The 23,015-nt window shown below is 42.5% G+C and overlaps 1 protein-coding gene across 3 annotated transcripts in view; it reads left to right on the top strand.

The window, feature by feature from the left end:
- The window catches only part of ctnnd2a (catenin (cadherin-associated protein), delta 2a), a 224,573-nt gene that overhangs the window by 145,698 nt on the left and 55,860 nt on the right, over positions 1 to 23,015 (top strand). For all 3 annotated transcript variants that reach the window (XM_079661477.1, XM_079661478.1, XM_079661476.1), the window contains exons 13-14: positions 9,377 to 9,509; positions 17,095 to 17,308. In XM_079661477.1, the coding sequence (XP_079517603.1) occupies positions 9,377 to 9,509; positions 17,095 to 17,308 (347 nt within the window). The remainder of the gene's footprint in view (positions 1 to 9,376; positions 9,510 to 17,094; positions 17,309 to 23,015) is intronic.

Below are 23,015 nucleotides of genomic sequence, written 5' to 3'. Positions count from 1 at the left end.
TGTGAATATGTGTGTACTCCTCTTTGTGGACAGGAGGGTGCATGGTGTGTCTTCAAAGACTATGCAATATGCCAGGGTGTGCGCTTGTATAGGTCTGTAAGTGTGTGTGCTTTATTGAATGTTTAGGTGAGTGTGCATGCCTTTGCTTAACTGCAGTTTGTTTATATATTCAATACACTGTGTATGTGTGCCCTCCTCTCGGTGTGTATATAAATGAACACCTGTCTGTCAGCCTAATGCCGTATTCGATTTGGCCTCCGATTCTGTGTGTTCAGCTAATTGCAAGGACTAGTGCCGGTGTTTATATTTTCCTTACTCTGGCAAATCGCTCCATGGCTCTGCACACTAATGTTTCCCTTCACAAGCCCCACCCATGCCTGCCTCTCACACAAACACTCTGGAATTATATTTTTACACTTTCACAGAAACTATGATTCAGAGCAAATGATCAAAATGTAAGGAGTAGAAAAAAGCTATCATCCATAAAGAGCTGTGAATTGGTGACTGATTTAGCTATAGAGCAGTTTAATGGACACGGTGGAAGAACTGAGCGGAGAATGGGAATTCTCTTGGGATTTGACACGTCTTGCAGAATCACTTCTCTTACCAACTTAGGAATTGAAAGGCAGTGTCCTACTTGAAAATCAAGCTATCAAGAAAATTGTGCAGCTTTAAAGACTGGAAAGTGGTTAAAGACAGATTTTTCTCCTCATGAAATACATGTTGCGCTAATAATTGTAATCAGCTTATCATTAATACACTGTCTTCACATTTTAAAATTCAGGAAGCAACTGGTTTCAATGCTACGACTTTTTATTACATCAAATGCACTTAAAATAAATGTTATCTACAATAGTAACATAACATAATATAATTATAAGAGTTGTTGGAGAAATACTTTAGGTTGCTATAGTGACCTACAGTACAGTGAACCTCCTTCATGTTACTCAGTGTCATTCAACTCTTCTCTTTCTGTCCTTTGTTCACTTTTATTCAACCTCCTGAGCCTCCCATTCTCAGCTGGAAGATGCTTTAGAGAGACCGTATTGATTTTTCTCTCCATCTGTGTGGTTGCTGCATGGGCTTCGGTTGGAAAAAAGCTCTAGACTCATCTAAGAAAGAGGGAGACGGAAACAGGGGTGGTGGTATTTGCAGACAAAGGGAGGGGAAGAGGGAAGACATGTAGCTTCTCATAGTGAAGTGATGAAGAGACTACTCTACCTCTGTACATTCAATTCATCATTGATATCCTTTGCTCTCTGTTGCTCTTAAACGGTCTCTTCTCCACTAATCCTCTTCTTCATGATATATCTTATGTGTGGAAAATAATACTACCATCTCACTTCTTTTCTATTTACATTGAGAGAGGTGATATGTGATTAGTCATTTCAATTTACGCATCAGTAGCCGGGGAGCAGCAGGTTAGGAGGAGGAGGAGGAAGGTGACAGAAGATGGGGTGTTTTCATTGCATTTTTTTGTCCACTGTTTATTTTTGGATGGGTTTCATCCCAGGCTCCATCCTCCCGTCTCTACCTATCCCATTTGTCTGCCTGGCTATTATGAGCATCACCCTTTCTCTCCCCCAACCTTTCATTGATCCCATTTACTGTGGCAGGGATTTGTGTTTGGTTCTTCCGGCTGCAACAGAGCAACATTGTTAAAGGCCATACGGTCAAGATAACACAGAAATGATGTGGGACATGCTGGATATTGCAATCATTTGTCAACTTGTTTGAAATAGTGCTGTGGCAGCTTTAATGCTTAATGTTTTACATAAAGTGTGGAGAAGTTCTGAAAGCATCAGGTCAGCTGTTGATACTATCAAAACACATTGAAGTCAATAGCACTGAGTTTTTCATTTTAATGTAATCGCTGGGACAGTGCATATCGATGAACACTTTCAAACAAAACAATGCTTACAAGCGTAAATGAGCCGGATTTTAGCTTCAAAGGCCCAGATACACCGGCCCGAAATCGGCAGTAAATGGGAGTCGAGTCAAACATGAGCATGGGCACGCCCTATTCGGAGTGGTGTGCGCCGCACCGTCGGGTCTTTTCTGCCGACCTGACGCCTTTTCTTGCCGATTTGAATCGGCGTCGGGAACACCACCGGAAGTCGGACAAAGGGATAACACTGATTGGCTGTTCAGCTAGCGAATCAGTGCATGAGAAGCGTTAACGGAAGTGAGGGAGGTAAACAAATGATTTAAAATGGAAGATGGAACACACACGGACGGCTATTTCACCTCATCGGTTTATAGAGCTCCTGTTCGTTGTTCATGTTTTCAATGGACGAGAGTGAAAATGGAAAGAAAAAACGCTATTTGTTGTTTGTTTATATCACGGAGTCTGTTCTTCTTCTCTGTTTTCCGCTTGTTGCCTCTTTTGAATGATGAATACACACTACCGCCGCCTGCTGGTAAGGAGAGTTATTGCCACGCACGCACACGCAGTTCATACATGCTCGGCTTGGATTTGCGGTGTGTTCCAGTGCGCGAAGTCGGCAAATACGCAGGAGAGTCCGGCGACGCAACAGTCGGTGTCGGCGTCGGCGACTTCTCAGGTGACTGGCCGGTGTATCTGGGCCTTAAGTCCCGCAGTCCCCTGACATACAACATACAAGAACATGACATTTATATACATAGCAAAAATAAATGTGTTTCTTCATACATGACATGCAGAAAGAGCAGCATACAAGCATTTACCACATGGCAGTGCAATGTAGCAGCTATGGTATATAAAGTGCAAGATAAGATTAAAGTGCTACATAAAGTGCAAGAGGAGATACCCCTGTATAAAAGTGCATTTACAGTGATTACACGTCTGTTTGTTGCTCAACCATTCTTTAAGTTATTGAGAGTGGGACAATCCCATATCTCAGTAGGGAGGCTATTCCACTGAGTTGACCCAATGGTATCACATACAGTATATACAGAATATAAAGATATTTCACAGTTTAAGGATATCTTTCTTCATGTATTCACCATGCAGTGTTGACTTGAAGCAAGAAGAGTTGGTAGTATTTGTGCTTTCTGTTTTGGCTGTTGTTACATTAATGTGCTGCCGACACAGATTCATTTAATATTGTCAGAGGACGGGAAACAAATATAAATGGCAAGTGTGACCCCTTTTTTGAATGTAATGAAATAAATGAACTTGAGATTGTGTGGCAGTAGGTTGTTGCAATAAAACCTAACCTCACATACATTCTCACTGCTTGCTCGTGTCCAGTAGCACCAGCTTCTGCACCTGATGAATACAACCGCCCTGGCCAATGAGACATTTAAAGTTACAATTCAAGCTTTTATCCGACGGGCACATCAACAGACTTGGCTTTTTTCCTGGATAGCATCTTAATTAAGTCGTGCTTTTAATTAAAGAGTCCAGGCTCTGCACTTTGAGTCAATGTGAATCTTCACCTACAACTTATTCTGACCGCTGTTACATGGAATAGCCAAAGTCTGTTCTTCGTATTGACTTCCCTAATGAACTCAACCTAAAGAGGTATACAAGAGCATACACAAACACACACACATGCATAGACGTGACAGCAATAGCACAAAACTGCAGTGTAAAATGCTCGGATCACAACCACACTTGTATAAACTATGGACTCAAGTATGTATTAAACATGATTATTGACATCCATAGGAAGAACATATAAAATTAAACAGTTTTAAGTATGTCTTAGAAGGAAAGAGAGGATACACATAGTGAGAGATAAAGAGAAAGAGAGGATGAGGAAACAGGTGAGTACTGACTGCTAGCATGATTTAATAAGCAATATTTGAAAATTGCGCCATTCGCTCCTCTGTCAAAGTCAGAGTCTTATTCAGCCCAAAGGGAGAAACACGAGACAATTTGATCACCAACGTAATCAATTACCGAAATTGCATTTTCTCTCTTTCTGCTTCCTTCATTTTTCTATCTATTCTCTCATATTGCCCCTTTCTCTCTCTCTCTCTCTCTCTCTCTCTCTCTCTCTCTCTCTCTCTCTCTCTCTCTCTCTCTCTCTCTCTCTCTCTCTCTCTCTGCACCCCTCCATCCCAACGCAGTGATGAAGATTGATGCTCAGGTCCTAATTAGCATCTGCTCTGGTATGCACACTGCCAGTCGGTGCATTCCTGACCCTCCTATCAGTTAAGAGACATGACGTGCCTTGTCCAATCAGATTAGGGCCAGCAGGACAGGCTTCCTGTTTGGAGCTGTCACTCCAGATGCATTGTGGTCCCTGCTGATGGATGTGATTTGGGTTAGGAGACCCAAATCATCATGGGAGCCTGCCTGCAGCAGGCGCCAGTCTCAGCTCCACCTCCACTCTGAGGACACCTCCACTCTGAGGACACCTCCACTCTCAGGACAGGAAGTGCATGCTAAGAATTACATAATCAAATCGCCAATATCAGTCCGGCGCCACTTTCCAAACAGGAAATTAACGAAAATACAAAATAAAATCGTACTGACACCATAGACTGTATATGAATGACACTTATATACATATATATATATATATATATATATATATATATATATATATATAAATAGGGACACCTTGTATTGTTTACTCTCAGTACAGCGCCACTTTCCGAACAGGAAATGCACGCTAATACAAAATAAAACAACTAGACAACAGTGGAGGGTTCGAGAAACAACCGTGTTTGTCGGGTGCACCGCAGCAGAGGTGGGGAGGCCCGGAACCTCCCCACCTCTGCGGGACCCGTGGTGGGACCCCTGAGTCAGACGGTGCGTCTTGGTCACGCTTCATATCGGCCGGCCTGCGAAGGAAGAGACACGCAGAGTGGGGGAAGTCCCCCACCCCAACGCAGCACACCCTCCCGGCCATCAGAGTCGAACCCGCAGTTCGGAGGAACCGACCGCCAGAGCACCAGCACTAGGCCGGGCCGGCGGAGGCCCTCAAATGGTGGGTCGCGTTTGCCATTCGATCAGTGAGAGGAGAGGAGAAAAATGCAACGAAACATTTAAAAATGTGTTAATATATGGATGAGTGTGGGGGGGAAACGGCTGCACACAGGCCGTGGGGGGACACCCGGGACCAGGCTGGGGGGGGTCAAAAGGGCTTGACCAAGGCCGACGCAAAGTGCATGGTGAGCGGCTTCCATTGCGATTTGAAAACTTCCATCAGACGAGTCCTCCGGGGGGCGGGAAAAAAAACGTGTTCGTCAGAATCGTTACTTCCTGTCCTGAGAGTGGAGGTGTCCTGAGAGTGGAGGTGTCCTGAGAGTGGAGGTGTCCTGAGAGTGGAGGTGTCCTGAGAGTGGAGGTGTCCTGAGAGTGGAGGCCTGCAGGCAGACCCCTCTCCAAATCATGGGCTCTTGTGATTTCAAAAATGTTGTGCAGGGTTGTGAAGGTAAATATTTATAGCACACTGCAGTGTTGCACCGTTGTTCCTGAATAAGGCTTTTTGAATTTTACTTATGTTGTCAGTCCTGGTTTATCTTGCAACATGTAGCTAATGGTATCATGGTCCATGCTTTTCAATATTGCAGGCAAAATAAAAATGAAATGCACATACTTGTCTGACCCTGGGTTATTAGCTTTTTTTGCAGTCATGTATTGCATGAGAGTGACATCACCTGAAACCAAAATCCAACAATGGCAGATGAGCAGTTCAGCGCCTCACTTTTCAGCCACTGTTCACGCAAATGTGTTTGACATTTGGTGACTCAAAGTCTCTTGAGGGATGAATGGCACCCAGCGGCCCATTTGATCTTTTCCATGGTGTCTGTGTTTTTGGTGTTGATGTAATATATTGTATGTCCGATGACAGGTATAAATGTATAATTCATCGACTTTATCCAAGGCTATTCCACTCAGCTGCCTTTATGTACAGTTTGACTCTTCATGAATACGGGACACTAAACTTCATAACCCAATGGCACTCATCTTTTTAATTTATTTTCTTTCCAGCTTTATAGTTATTTATCACATTCTCCATTACATAATTCACCCTTCCACGCTTTGCCTCTGCCATTTCATCCGTTTGAGTTCAGGGATACAGGGAACATGACAATGAATGATGCAGCAGAGGGGAGATGTATCGCTGTCACTCATGTCTGTCCCTCGGCCTTCAGCTTTCCTCCACCAGGCGGGAGTTATTCACAGCAACAATCGGCCAATCTGTGTAGAAATCAACGTGGATCAACACAGAGCATCACTGTGTTGTGTGTAATCAGCGTTTTCCTTCTTGTTACATGAGCTTTCTCACTGTGTGTGCGTACATACATTTACCCATGTACCAGGGGTCATGTTGGGATTTCACATTGAGGTTCAGCTGTCTCATGAGACCTGGACATGAAAAGAGTGAGATATGAAAAGAAAGAAATCCTTTGATAATTCTTGCATGTGTTGTACTCTTCTATCGCAGTTTGCCTCCCCCCCCCCCGTGCATGTGCGTTTGTGTGTACCTTCATCAAAGCCCCACTATCACACAACAGTCCTTTCTTTCAGTTATATCACTCTGTCTCTGCATCCACCCTTCCTCCCCCACAAACCCCTTTGCCACCTGTCTTTATTCTCTGTCTGTCACTCTGCTTTCCTGCAATACCTCGTTTTTTTCTCCATTCAAAGTCTTTTGCTGCATCACGCCTCCGCACGCCTCAAGAAATGGCAAAGCATCCCATCTAGCCTGGAACACGGAGCTCTGTGCTGCACTTCATTTATTCCCGTCACCCACCAATGTGTCGTATTAGGAACATGTAGCTCCGGATTGGAAACAAACTGTTCTCCGTGACATTTATTAGCACACAAAGCATAAAATAACAAAGTAAGAATATGGCACGCAAGCTGCAGCACTTTGTGTTGCAGATTCTTCAAAAGTCGTGTGGATATTTATTGTGAGCTCTGCTGTTTTTTGTTGGCAGTTCTTCTTTGATAAGTTCTCCCTCGTGTGTCCCTCTCTGTTTGCGTCCCGCTGTTTTCCGTTGTTGGCTTGTCGCCTAGCATTGTGTCTACCATCGCTGTAGCTCTCTCTAGCACCTGTGTTGACATGACTGGCATCTCATCTGAGGGTTGTTTTCATCTTTCTCCATCTCTTTTCTTATTTTCCCGCTCTCCCACCGGTTTCCTCTTGCCAGTTGTGCCAACAATTGCCTTTGAATGCTCTGCTGTTCCCTAAGCTCTGCTTCCTCGTTTTTATTCTCCCTCTGTGTCTCCCTCCTTCTCTGTTCCTCTCACTCTGTCTCTCTCGCTACCAGGGGTTTTTAATTAATGGCGAGCCATGATGCTTATCTTATCAGCAGATCACTCTGCTTTCTATTAACCACACTGACAGAGCTGGGAGGCTGCAGGGAGTGGATGACACACCCAGGCTCAAACGCACACATAGACACATGCACAATCATGCACTTTAACACATCGTCAAACACATACATATAACGCTGAAGTACAGACATAGATGAATATGAAAACATCCGTGCAGACACACACACACTGACGGCGACACACTCACACAAGACAAACAGCTACAGAAGCAATTGTGTCCACATAAACACACATCATGATCTTATCTTAATCTAGCCACACACTCACTCACACAGACACACACACACACACACACACACACACACACACACACACACACACGCACACACACATGCACATAAACAAACCAACTGGCCTGATGGTATCTGGCTGTGTGATTTAAGGGGTGTTGTTTGATGGGCTCTTCTCCTAAATCCCCTAAATGCCTTGGGAATCCCTCCCTCTTCCTCCCTCGCTCTCTCTATCTCTCCTCTACCTCCCTCCTTCAGTCCTGCTTTCTGGCTGAATGAACACTTATCATTTGGCAGATAAATAGCGGTCCATACTGGAGCTTGCTTTATCTTTGAGAGCCATATTTGCTCCCCGTGAACGCGCCGCTCCTCTCAGATGTTTCCCAGGCCGCATTCGCTTCATCCGACAGAGATGAGCGTGCGGTATTGCAGCTTCAACAAAAACACTGGCACACACGCAATCCTCCACCCCATCAGTTCGAACCCTCCAAGCAGGTCAATTGTCCCGTATTTTCTCAAACTCCCCAAACATTTTCATGTTTGGGGAGTTTGAGCTATCAATGTTGTTTTTCACGATAGTTTGATGGGGATTACAGCGAGACGCATTTTGGCACAGAACGGTGAGCATGGATCTAGAAACGACAAAATCAATCCTCCAACAGCACAATGGATGGGAGAGGCTACAATTTCAACATAGGTTTTTTCTTCAGATCGCATTTAGACAACGGGAGAGAGAGGAAGTTACAGAGAGACAGTTTACAGAGCGGTTATTGGAACAAATATTACGTTAAAGTTTGGAGAAACTCAGAACGTGTGTACACGCACAGTCGCCAACACTTTCTTGCACGATAATAATTGTATTACTTGGGGGACCGAAGCTAAGCAATTCTCATACAATAAAGAAGACCATTACCTGAGTGTTACCAATGGACAGTGTGCTCTAAGGAGGGTAAACTCCTAATAGCAGAATGTATATAACATAACTCAGAGGGCAGTAAGGCAGTGCTGTGCAATCATTTAAACTTTTTACTCCTATTTTAAGTTTTCTCAAAAGTATTTACGGACTTCTCTTCGTATTACCTTGGTTGCATTGTGTTTCACTTCATCCCAATGATTCGGATGGATGTTCAAAATATTCATCTCTAGCTATTGTTACACTGCAGTTTTACAAGCCAGTAAAAACCTGCAGACAATAATGTGCCTTTTTCACTTTGGATCTCCTTGAAGCCTTTGTATGCTACATATCTAATACTTTAACACATTTGTACAGCTTTTATTGGACTCACTATAAGTTGAATTATATTTCCATAAAGAGTTAAGACCATGTAAATCACCATGTTGTTTTTAAAAGCAAAATCTAACTCCTTTTAAGTGATTTGCAAACCCAATTTGAGCCCATATATTTCTCCATTTACCGGTTGAGTTGTTCATCGATGCTTTCAATTTAACATGCTGGCGTCATCACTACTTTCTCTCATTTCCTGCAACGGTGACAGGTGGAAATGACAATGTTTTGGCAAATTGGGCATTCAATATGCAATTTGCATCACTTCTTCCCTGCTGTGTTGCTTAACTTATAAAGCCCTCTCCAATTATAAGAGAGCGCTTTGGGTGAGAACAAAACAAAGTCCTTGTTTTCATTAAAAAAAAAAATCTGTCAATCAAACTCTGCCTTTTTATCCACATGCAGGTCATCCTCTGTGTATATTGTGTAAGCATGTAAGTGAACGTGAATGCGTGTGAATGTTGGAAAAAGAGTCTGTGATTTGATTGGACTACTTTGAGGAAATCTCCTGTGTTTTGTTGAGATGCTTTGTTAAAGTGCTGCAGGAATCAAAGTGTCTCTCTGTCTGGTTCTGTGCAGAGAGTTTGGGTGGAGAGATCCGGAGCTGCCAGAGGTGATCCAGATGTTGCAGCATCAGTTCCCATCAGTGCAGTCCAACGCTGCTGCCTACCTACAGCATCTCTGCTTCGGAGACAACAAGATCAAAGCCGAGGTTTGTGTCTGTGTGTGTTTTCAGTGTTGTGTGAGTACTTGATCACTAACAGTGTAGTAGAGATGGGAATAATCGTAACATGGACGATCAAAGCCCTAAAAGGTGTGTATAAGTGAATAACTTATTTTGAGTTAAAACTCCTTGGGCTGTTTACCGTAACATTCGCTTCCAATAAACTGTTCTTTAACTTAGAATTTCTGTATGATGAAGCATGCTGCAACTCCATCTCTAAGCTGTGCCATCTATTGAGTAGTATCGATAGTGGCAGTGAAGTTCAATTAGTCCCAAAGTCACTTGTGTGTCTCTCAAAAGTAATTTAAGAGGGAAGCCTCGTCGGAAAGCTCTTATAAACCCTAGCAGTGCTCTAAAACAATGGAAATGACACACACACACACACACACACACACACACACACACACACACACACACACACACACACACACACACACACACACACACACACACACACACACCACACACACACACACACACACACACACACACACACACACACACACACACACACACACACACACACAGACACAGCATCCAAAATATGTTTCTTCATCCCAAAACAAATTCAGTAGAGTTGGTCAATAGATGATACTGCATCTAAAAAACACAATTAAAACACAATCCTAAAAGCTCCATATGCAAACAGGAATACAAAAAATAAATAAAATAATTTCCCATGAAGGCAATTAAATACGAAGAAGCAGCTAATGTTCATTCACAACGACCCGCTTAACCTCTTTTACAAACAAAGACTCACAAATATGCAGATACACAAATTCAATCACACTTGAATACAAAAAAGAAAACATTACTCTCCTCTCCACCCCCTCATCTCTGTAGCTCTGAAAGAAACCTAAGTGTTTGTGTCTTCTATAATGGGTGTAATTATTGCCTGAATGGAGGTGTCCAACAATGGAGAAAATAGCAATTGTGTATTGACAGGGGAAACGTTGGCCTGCCTTCATCAGTCTGTTTGATTGTCTCGTTCAAAGCCCAAGGCGCTGCTAAACACTATTTACACAAATTAAATCTTGAAGAGATATCAAGCAGCCAAAATTACCGCTTTGCATTACATCAAACAAAAGCAGGCATTTACACATATACATCCACATGCCTGCCTCGTGTTTACCATGACAACATGTAGCATGTGCACCAGAGTTTAGCGTTTATATTTGTCTTGTCACCTTTGAGAATGAAAGCAATCCTCTTGCTTCCTGCCCTTCATTTCTGAAGTGTTCTCATCAGTACCTCTTAACGCATTGTGATCGATCACCTCGAGAAGCCGTAACAGAAATGTGTGCATTATATTGTAGAGACATCACATTATTGATGGAGCTCATCTTCAGACATCTTGACTCTAATCAATGTGTTTTCCTCACATCTTCTTTATGTCAGTCAGAATTCATTGCATTTCCATCAAAGGAAATGTAAAAGAAAGTTCTAGAGAGAAATAAACGTCTTTCTTTGTGAACATCTTGAGTGTTTTGGCGGATTATCAAGGTTGTGACAGAGCTTGTGTTTCTTTTCAACAAGTTTCAGAGTTGAAGAGTTTTTTTTGTGCACGACCTTCTTTCCACTGTTACACAGACTTTAAAACATAAGCTGAAAAAACAATATATTCCTATATTATGTATCACAATGCGTAAGCACTTCACAGATAATGAAGTAACTTGAACTTAATAAAACAAGTTTAACTTTGACTCTATTTGCTGCCAACAAACAAAGACATCATGTTTTCATGATTCTAAAAGGCATAGATGAGGTACATGTATTTTTATTAGTGATCTGCTTTTGACTGCCATTTCTAAGGGGTAGCGTGACTTGATGGATTTTAGTGATAATTAAATAACTGTTTAACAAAAGTTTAACTATTTGTTATCAGCCCTGATCTAAAGACTTTTTTCTTGTTTTCAGTCAGCCAGACATACACAGATGGCAGGGGACACACTGAGCAGCTAAATACAGCCACAACATGGCGGCTATTTGTAGCGAAATAGATGCTCTGCAGGGGCAAGAAGAGGCGAGCAGAGAGGTTATAGACAGGCACAGTAAAAGAGAGACAAATGGTAAACGGGAAAATATGACTTCCTGTTATCCTGGATCAGGTAACAAGAATGTTGAAGATGATTTTCTGAAGGGGTGTGTGTGTGTGTGTGTGTGTGTGTGTGTGTGTGTGTGTGTGTGTGTGTGTGTGTGTGTGTGTGTGTGTGTGTGTGTGTGTGTGTGTGTGTGTGTGTGTGTGTGTGTGTGTGTGTGTGTGTGTGTGTGTGTGTGTGTGTGTGTGTGTGTGTGTGTGTGTGTGTGTGTGTGTGTGTGTGTGTGTGTGTGTGTGTGTGTGTGTGTGTGTGTGTGTGTGTGTGTGTGTGTGTGTGTGTGTGTGTGTGTGTGTGTGTGTGTGTGTGTGTGTGTGTGTGGACAGATGGAGGTATGGCCCCAGCTCAGATTACAGTTGACCACAGAGGCAGCTTGGCAAACTCATCTTCAGCATCATTTATTACTGCCCCAGACACACACACCGTACTGCACACACAAACAGTAACCTTGTGTGTACTAAGCACACACACAAGCCCATTGACATGTCAGCTCATGCATCCCCTTTAGCCACACCAAAACACACACACACACACACACACACACACACACACACACACACACACACACACACACACACACACACACACACACACACACACACACACACTGTCAGACTAAAGTTCAGTCACATCAGTAATTCATTTTGTGTAGCAGCCTTGTCGATATCCATTTATCCAACAGACCGGTTGAAGGGAGAGGAACGTGCCCCCTGTGTCACACCCCCCCCCTCTCCTCTCTTTCTTACACACATCTACTTTGTTTACTTCACACATCATATATCAATCTCTTCCTATACCACTTTATTTTGTTATCAATGGTTTTAATTTCCCCTCCCATCTTTTTAGGATGTGAAAAATGTATTTTTCAGCCTTGATTCTACAGTGTAGTATCAATACAGGAATGTTAAGTTAAATTGTATTCTCAGTAAGAATTGCATTTTATATTACGGTAAGAAAGCCAATAATGTAAAGTCAATATGTTTACAGAATGTTGTTTTTGATTTGTAGAGCGTGAACTGTGCAATCTGCAAGCTTTGAATATCTGTATAACAGGCATCAATCAGCATGAAGGATGAAAAAAGACACAGCAAATGATCCGTAGCAAATACTGTAATAATGTTGCATGCTTCTCCCACTTTTTACACATTGCACACCATATTTTCCCCTCTGATAACTGCTTACCATTCTGAGTGTTTAAAGATAGGAAAAGGAATTGCTTAGAAACCTTGTGTCAATTCTCACCACCTATAAAAGAACATGCTGAGTAGTTTGTCAGTGACTGCTTTGATAAAAAAAAGTATCCTTTATTGCCTTTTCACAATTTGCAGAGACTTATTTCAGTGAGAAAAATTGCCTTTCATCAATGGTCTAATTTTCTTTGTCAATCAAAACGTCCTAATCTCTTTTATAACAGTTTAACTAGCCTCCAGGTGACCTTAAGCGAATACGTCTGTTTTCACCTTGGGTGGAGCATTTAGAGTTAGTGTATCCTTATAAGTTACTCATCCACCATCTTCCTCAGCAACATTTCCCTTCACTATCCATAATCTGGTGAGAAAAACACTCTTTGAAATGGGCCTTCATCTGACTAATTGGTCATATGTTAGTATGAAACTACTGGGGACCACCCACTCATCAAAGCATACACACAGACTGGGATTAATAAGCACATATCCCTATCCCCTGCTGAGGAGAGAGTTGTGTTTTTGCTGCCTCTGTGGTCGTACTCTTTAAACATCAGAGCCTCTAGTGTATTTATTGAGGTAGGTTTACTCCGGTGTTGATACTGCTGAAAAATGAGCTGCCTCATAACAGTGTTATTAAACTATAGGTTAATGCCAAGTTTGGCCCAGTTTAGAAGTCTCCAAAGGGAAATGTTAGCAAAGAGCCAAGAACCCAATTAGCCCAAGGTGGAAAGCTCTTAAATGCAGTTAGCTCGAGGCTAAGTGTCAGGTAAAAAGAAAAGCTCTTGGGGTTGTCTTGTAGCTCACCTGGTATTGCGGCTAAGTTTGAGTCAAGTTTGAATCTGAACCAGGCTCGTTTGCTTAACCTTTCTCCGTCTAAACTAAACATAAATTAAATTAAGCAAAACATTGTATTATTGATAGCCATTATCAAAGGTAAATTAAATATAGAAAACAGGGCTTTCCCAAAAGTAGGTAAGGTGACTGTCATGCCAAGAGGCGTTGAGGCCCATGCATGAGTGTGCATGGCAGATGTCACATGTCCTCACACCCGCTTCTCACTCTCAATATGTGCTGCTGATTAATGCCGACGTTCCATATGTGGTGAGTCACTTTTCAGGCTTCATATGCCACCAACCCAGGTATGTGTCACCGCTTTTTGTTCCACTGCCAGATTTGATGCCGGCAGCACATCTGATTCCCGCAATCCCCGCTTTCACCACTGCTAACTGTTACCACGGCAATGCTGTCGCTATGGGTTACCAACACCCGTGGCCGCCGCGGAACAGTGGGAGACAAAGACAAATCAATCTGCGCTCCTAATCTTCTTTGCATGGAAGACAGGAACAGACTCAGTGGTGTTGGCAAGCCTTGTAGGTAGCTCAGAGGCAATACAAAGTAATAGCACTATGGCTTTTATGGAATAACAGATTAACTGTGACACAAGCTTAAAGAGGAGAGAGGGGAGAAGGAGAGATCGGCACAGGAAGAAGGGAAGGGGAGCAGAGGTGACGAATGGAGGGCATGAGAGGTACAGCGAATCAGGCTGAGAAAATTCTGAGGCCAATGGAGCAAGGTTAGTTTGCCATTCATTGCCTCCCTTAATCCATTTTAATTGAAAAGATAAGCAAAGTCATTTTGCTCGATAAACTCCTGCTGTGTCATCAAACACCTCCACCCTCTCCATGCCCTCCATCACTTCCTTACTCTTTTTCTCTCTTTTCTTTCACACTCATTTTGTCTCCACACCTGCCTCGCATTAAGCATTTGTTTTCGCTATGAATAAATCAAAGTTGAAAATACTTATTGTGCGCTCTTTTTTTTTCATTTCTCTGTGGCTTACCCATGCCAGATGTGTGAGGTTTCCACAGGAGACAAAACAATGAGTGCCAGTGGTAATCACGGGAGAAGGCTTGGAAGAGGATTCATTGCACTTTACTGTTCCTGTCAACATGTCTGCATGGTACACTCCACCCATCTGGTGCTTCACGATTAAACAGACACCAGGAATTATTTTCCACTGTTTAATGTACCAGGTCTGGGGGAGAACATGCAGAAAAATAAGAGGGTTTCAAGAAGCACGATTACGCAGTTAACTGTGAAAAACTTTTTTCCAAGTTATCTGGATGAGTAACTCTGTCGCAGTACTCCAGAGATTCAATAAAAGTGGAAATGTGAGAAACATGCTCTCTCTCTGCTCTCTCTCAATCTCTATTTCTCAAACACTCACACTCACACACACACACACACACACACACACACACACACACACACACACACACACACACACACACACACACACACACACACACACATATACACATTCAAACACGCACACTCACACACTAGTTGCTCGATCCGTGCTGGATTTAGTCCCCTGGTGATCACAGCCTGTTTCTGGTGATTAGTACTACACCCCTGTTGATTGGACAAAACAAGGCTGGCTGTAAGCTCTCTGGCCCCCTAAGGCGAATGAAGATCCCCACTGTAGAAAGGGATGTGGGGGGGGGGTTGAAAACCACAGCACAGAGAGAAGGCAGTACATGTAACACCATAGGGGTGAGGCATAATGGGTAACACCAGAGTGCCCTCATTGTGATCCCCACTGTGCTCACAGAATCAGGATAAACTCATTAATCTGCACTGATTTGCTTGTTTGTTTCTCTCTACTCTAGTGTCTCTTTTTGTGTATGTAAATGTCAAATACAGCAACACGTAAAGTCTATAATGCAACCAGAAGAGACAGTAGTAGTAGAGAATGGGGAAATACCCGCTCGCTTGAACAGAAAAGTGCTTGCTACAGACAGGCTTTTATAAAATACATGAACATAATATCCCTACACTCTGGTGAGGGTGTCATTATGAGTCCCGGCACATTTCTTGACAGCTTTCTTGACTTTTGGGGGAGTCACACAATCCATTAAGCGTTCTCCTCTTTGGTTTCAGCATCTGTTTTTATACTTATTTGGTAAAAAAAAAAAACATTGATAATTACAGTAAGGCTTGCATTTTGTAGATTGCACCTGCAACATTACGTTTATAGCCTGATAATCACACTGAATTGCCATTTAGTTTTCACTTTATTCATTGGCATTCGAGATCCAGATGGAAGCAGCAGTTTACTACTTCACTAATGGAACACTTTTACAAGGCCTTACATTTCCTCAGTGTATCGTAATTATATGTTTAAGATAAGATAAGATGGTACTTTATTGATCCCAATTTGGGAAAATATTGTTTTTTTTCAATTACATGGTCAAATCGTATGTTCTGCAACTTGACCTAATGAGCAATATAAACTGATTCACTTTCTAAAAGGTTGTCTGTTATATTAGAGGAGTCGATGATGGACTGATACTATTAGTGTTTGGAAGATATTGCGTCGTAACTGTTTTTATTATCAATGTATTTATATAGATATATTCACATTTTATTGGTATTAAAGTGTAATATCTCTAAACTATAAATATTATAACATGTACAAAATGTATTGAATTATAAGATTCAGAACTAGTGTGTATTTATTCTTTATATTTTATTATACATAACAAGTCACCAGCATGCTCTCTTCTTTTTAACATTTTCAAATGTTTCTAGGGTAAAGAGTAAGGACCACAAATGCCTCTTTATTATTTATTATACACATACATAAATCATACACAAAACTTCCCCATTATGCATGGTGCATTTTTAAAATCGCACATCTTATAAATCACTTGAACCTCTGTTGTCTATTTGAAGAAGCAGTTTTACATCCGAGCTATTTTCCTTTACAGTTAGCAGAAGCCAAACATGTCAGTAGTGATGTGTTTATGCATGGTCATTGAAGGAGAAATGAACCAGACAACTGAAACAGAAAAATGCAGACAGGATGAAAACAAACAGATAAACAGAAACAGACATTACATGAATTCAAATGGAGGAAGACAAAGACGAGTTCAAATGGGAAATACTGAGAAGCAGGGTCAGAGACGCGTAGAGCTACAGACAAAAATATATTGCGTGATATTTTTTCCGATTATCAGCAAAGCTTGTGTTGCACCCCCCCCCCCACCCTCATCAGTATAATTAAGTGTCATTTTGTGAAACACATTAATTAGCTGTGTTATAGGATCTTTAATTAGTGCACAACGGGTTGTTAATCTGATTGAAGGGTACTGTAAGCCACACACACACACTTAGTACTTAGGTAGTTACCTGCATAGACAACTGTTGGCCATTTTCCTGGTAGCTGGAAATGTGTTTGATGATCTTTTTGTTGTTGTATATAATTTAATTTGTTTACATCCTCAGATCCGCAGACAAGGAGGCATCCAGCTGCTGGTGGACCTGCTGGACCACAGGATGAGCGAGGTGCACCGCAGCGCCTGCGGAGCCTTGAGGAACCTGGTGTACGGCAAGGCCAACGACGAGAACAAAGTGGCCCTGAAGAACTGCGGGGGGATCCCTGCCTTGGTCCGCCTACTGAGAAAGACCGGAGATGTGGAAATCAGAGAGCTGGTCACAGGTACTGCGGCAAACTTACACCTCACATAACCTGCCTCGCATGTTTATGATGGGTTAGCTATTTTTCAGCAAGACTCTGCTGCTGCATTGCCTCGGGAGAGGTTATAATGGTGTACACATGTGTGTGTGTGTAATGAACACTTTTATGTGAATTATCATTTGATATGAGGTCCGGCTGCATATGCACACACTATTGCACCAAATCTGCATCACTAGATGAAATGATATCGATACCTTTCTTATCTGTTTTGCCTGTTTTTGTTAATTGATTTATCTAATTATATGTATCCTTCTTATCTGGTGAATCTACTAGACAACTGCATGACTTAGTACCCTTCTGACCTTTTATAAGTGATCTAGATATGGTAAATCTAAGACTTTGAAAACGTTTAAATGTAAAACTGCGGTAGTTATGAATCATACATACTTAAACATACACACACACACACACACACACACACACACACACACACACACACACACACACACACACACACACACACACACACACACACACACACACACACACACACACACACACACACACACACACACACACACACACACACACACACACACACACACACACACACACACACACACACAGGGGACATAGGCAAGGCAAGAAAGAAGAGTGATGTTATATATTGGAGAATTTATAAATGTAACTCTGAAAGAATCTTCTTCACAAAAGGTTACTATTCACTGTTCCGACACCAAGGCTGTTCATCGTCAGCTCCTTCATATGCCAAACTATTTAACATTCCGACTCTCAGGCATAACTTCTGGAAAGAATGCAGAAAAAGCACATAGGCTCTCAACTATTTTTTGAGCATCATTTCTCTTCAGAAATGTTTTGTTATGCGTCTTCTCTTTTTCTAACATACCTTTTTTTGCGTGGGGGCTGCAAAGAATCACAAGAATGTGTGTGCATCCCTACCAGCAAGTGTTGTGTTTTAGAAACACTGGTCAATCTTGATTTAACCTTAAGGCCATGAGCAGAACAAGTTATTCCAATAGACTGACTAGAGACATACATAGGGTAGAGCAAACACCCACACACAAACTTAGATATACACACAAACTTAGATGTACACATGCATTCACACTCAGATGAACAGTTCTTATTTTGGAAATGCACGCACAGATCTGTGTGGGTGAAAGATGTATGGATTACATTTGGACACCCACCTACATAAGCAAACATACATTACATTAGCTGATCTAATTTGATCCCCATTTCTGCTGAAATATTAAGCAATATGCCTCCCACTAAGAATGTAATATTCAACTAGAGGCCCTTTAGTGCAGCAGCAAACACTAACACGGACTCACCGCCGCTCACACTCACACTCACACACACACACACACACACACACACACACACACACACACACACACACACACACACACACACACACACACACACACACACACACACACACACACACACACACACACACACACCACCCCAATAATGTAATCTAAATATGCAGCTACAGTTATATTCCAGCATGGCACTGCTGCTTCTGCCTCAGGAAAGGTGATAATGATGAACCTCAGTGTGTGTGTGTGTGTGTGTGTGTGTGTGTGTGTGTGTGTGTGTGTGTGTGTGTGTGTGTGTGTGTGTGTGTGTGTGTGTGTGTGTGTGTGTGTGTGTGTGTGTGTGTGTGTGTGTGTGTGTGTGTGTGTGTGTGTGTGTGTGTGTGTGTGTGTGTGTGTGTGTGTGTGTGTGTGCGTGCGTGCGTGCGTGCGTGCGTGCGTGCGTGCGTGCGTGCGTGCGTGCGTGCGTGCGTGCGTGCGTGCGTGCGTGCGTGCGTGCGTGCGTGCGTGCGTGGGAATTGTGTGTGTCAAATGTTGCTTGGGAACATGTGTCACAGGGTTCAGTCTATGAAGGCTAACATAACGCCTGTCTACCTTAAAAAGTGGACAGAAGAAAGACAGTCATTTTATATATCATTTTTTCCTTTTTTGTCACCCAATTTCTCCTAGTTGTATTATTCCTCCTACTTACAGTAGAGGAAATAAGTATTTGATCCCTTGCTGATTTAGTAAGTTTACCCACTTACAATGAAATGAGCAGTCATGTACTTCACTGTGTATGTTCTTATGTTGCTCTTCTTCTCTCTGACGTGTCCATATGCATGCTGGCCTTCTTGTGGCTCAGTGTCTTGCATCACATTGGTCTGGACGGTATTTATCTGCACTTGTATCACCGATGTTTCTCGCTCTTTGCTCAGACAAAAGCCCTCTTGGTTGCACCAGGTTAGTCCTGAGATAAGAGACACACGTGCACGCTGCTACAAGAGGATTGGACTTTCTCAAAGATAAAGTACAATCACGCTCATTCTCTCCTGCACACAGATATAGATTCAAACTGACACACAGAAACACACGTGCGCACAAAGAAAACTGAGATAAAGTCGGTGCAGCCCGCTCATGTTCAATTTGACTCCTGACCCCATTTTCTTCAGCTGAACAAAGCTCATCTTCAAGTGCCATCACACACACACACACACACAGACACACACACACACACACACACACACACAGACACACACACACACACACACACACACACACACACACACACACACACACACACACACACACACACACACACACACACACACAGACACACACACACACACACACACACACACACACACACACACACACACACACACACACGCTCAAACATCCATGCCAAGACGCATCTCACCCGCAGGTCACTTGCTCACTGAGGAGACCTGGCAGATAACAACAATGACAGCCAGGGGGCCAGTGAGGAGTTTTTTTGAATCTCCCTTTTAACACCCAAAATACAGACCAAATTAAAAATGTATAGAATAACAGTGATTAATAGGCAGGATAAGGAAGATGGGCTGAAGGACTGATTGTGGAGGAAAGATGAAGATAGGAAGGGGAGAAATAAGGAAGTAGTGTTTTTTTACACCAGATGAAGAACCAACAATCATTAAAATTCACATAGAATTCAGTGTTGACGCTAAGCTATAAGTGTCAGTGATGATCGTCATCAGACTTTGCCTTTAGGCACATTCTGGCACCTTAAAGAATATCTTAAAAGCTCTTAAGACAGTGAAAGATTAAAACATTGCTTGGAGAGTGTTTGTAAGGAGTTTAACACATTTATAAATTGCCCTGCAAGTCATACTGCATCAAATGTTGAGCTCTGACTTGTATAAATAGTCATTATGCACACAACCTCTCTCTTTCCCTGGCTCTTCCTGTTCCCTGCTGCTGGCTGACTGAATCAGCGTCATGCATACTCTCCCCTGTTGTCCGTTTACTCTGATACTTAGCATTGAACTCCACATCTCAATTGCTTTCACGACAGTACAACTCTATTCTGAAGTCTATCATCATTTGCCTGCTGGAAGACCCTGCTGGAGCTCTGATTTGCCATTCGAAACTCTTGCATAAATATTCAGTAATTCAATTAGGAGTGTATTTGAGTGTTTTTACCAGACTTAAGGGGAAAATTATGAGAAAGTGTTTGGTTCTTTGAATATTAAACAACGTGAACATGTTCTAGTAAAACCGTAAAATACAAATATGGACCTGGCACGATCATAATATGAACCCTGTATTGTTCACGAGCCAAAAGTGGAGAAGGCTTTGCAAAAAGACAGATTCATCGACCAGATCATTTGCTCTTCTACATGTATATGTAGCACAAAGGCATTAGATCTATTGCCAAATTACATTCCTCTCAGAGCTTGACCTTTACTACTAATTGGTGGCTAAATGATTTGAAAGCAATGGCAGTTGGTGTGGTTCATCAGGAGCAGTGGTGCATGCTGAAATGACATCAATAGAAACAATCCTCAACGGCTGGGTTTAAAGAGAGTGGTTGTGCTAGAGTCATAACAAATCAGCCTCCTCATTACTGCCTCTGTGTTGTCAGCTTCGTCAAAGCCCTTCCCTATTCTCTGTGATTTAAGAATCTCTTTAGGACGGGGGAATTGAGACGGGGCTTCATTTCTTTTTTTGGTGACCGGAAAAACCTTCCCTCAACAATTTACCCTATCTCCCTGACGGTTCTGAAGTTTAAATATAGACAATCTTTATTGGCTTCCCTGGGTCTCAGTGTGAGGTAGATAGGATGAAGTCAAGGCTTCCGGGCCTGTCAGTCAAAGTGTGGTCGATGCCGAGGCTTGGGTGTCAATAGGAGATGCTATCCTTACTCATGGGCTCACCTTGAGGCAGTGGACCGTGGCACAGCCCGCTGCAGCGCCCGCCTGCTCCCAAAGGCTAAACTGAGAGGCAACTGCTGAGGAAATTGTTCAAAAGTGGAGCATTGCTGCAAACATATTGAGTTATGTGTGCAATTTATTTTTCAAAACTGGGGACAAATTAACATTTTAGCTAATTTCAAAGTGCTGATTGATATTCCATGCATCGCACAGCAGTGTTGGAATGACACCAAGCTGATGCTGCCAATAACTAACCGACATAGTGAAGTAATACTGCTTCCATATTTTACTGGAATGTATTCACCTTTCCTTCTGTTCCTTCAAGGCATCAATCACTGCTCCATGTCCAAATGCCCCCATTACTGCAGTATTTACCAAAGCCATTTTAATTTAAGCCAAAGCTCGTAACCTTCTTTATAAAATGCCTGAGGACAAAGCTCCATCACAGTCATTACGAGATTCCTGTGGGGGAACAGGATGCCCTCACCAGTTTGACTTTTTTCCGACTGCTGCTGCTATGCTATCAAATTGTTAGTGTCCTGCAGAAATGTGTCTGCAGCATTTTCACTGTGGGAGGCCATGGTGGGAACGAAACCTCCACTATAAGCAGTGACAATTTACCCAAGATATAGGACCTAACCTAGAGCTGACAAATGTTTCCCACAAAGTGACTGCCGGACGGGAAGTTGTGTGACTCTGGGGTCAGCATTTGTTAACATGCTGTCACCTATAATTTAATCTAAAATCAATATTTCTTTGTTTTATTTCTTGTTTACAGTTTTTTGTACACATTAGCTATGGTATTTGTCTTCTTTGGTTTTTCTCATTACCGGGCTCTGACCCCGCAGCTAACTTATTCACTTAGAGACGAACAGATGAAGGCTGTTTAATAAAACATCGCCACTTGAGGCCTAACAGGTCTCACTCTCCCCATACAAGTCACACTCTCATTTATTCATGAATTCATGCAATCATCTCCCTATTTCCCCAAACCACCCAGCTCTGAGGAAACTGTCCGTCAAGCGTCTGAGGGGAACTCAGAGGAGGGAGATAGGAAGGAGGAAACACACACACACACACACACACACACACACACACACACACACACACACACACACACACACACACACACACACACACACACACACACACACACACTCCAGCCTGATTTCATTGTCTGCTGAACACCTGATGGTATACTCTTAAGGACACTGGGCTTAGCGAAGCATCACAGATCTATGTTTCTAGAGCAGGTGTGTGTGTGTGTGTGTGTGTGTGTGTGTGTGTGTGTGTGTGTGTGTGTGTGTGTGTGTGTGTGTGTGTGTGTGTGTGTGTGTGTGTGTGTGTGTGTGTGTGTGTGTGTGTGTGTGTGTGTGTGTGTGTGTGTGTGTGTGTGTGTGTGTGTGTGTGTGTGTGTGTGTGTGTGTGTGTGTGTGTGTGTGTGTGTGTGTACCTTGAATTTGACCAATGTTAGACGGTGGCAGACAAAAT

This window comes from Notothenia rossii (assembly GCF_949606895.1).
Source record: "Notothenia rossii genome assembly, chromosome: 12".
NCBI classification, from domain to species: domain Eukaryota; kingdom Metazoa; phylum Chordata; class Actinopteri; order Perciformes; family Nototheniidae; genus Notothenia; species Notothenia rossii.
The sequence above is the reverse complement of the archived record's forward strand: the minus strand, read 5'-3'. Positions and strand labels throughout refer to the sequence as shown.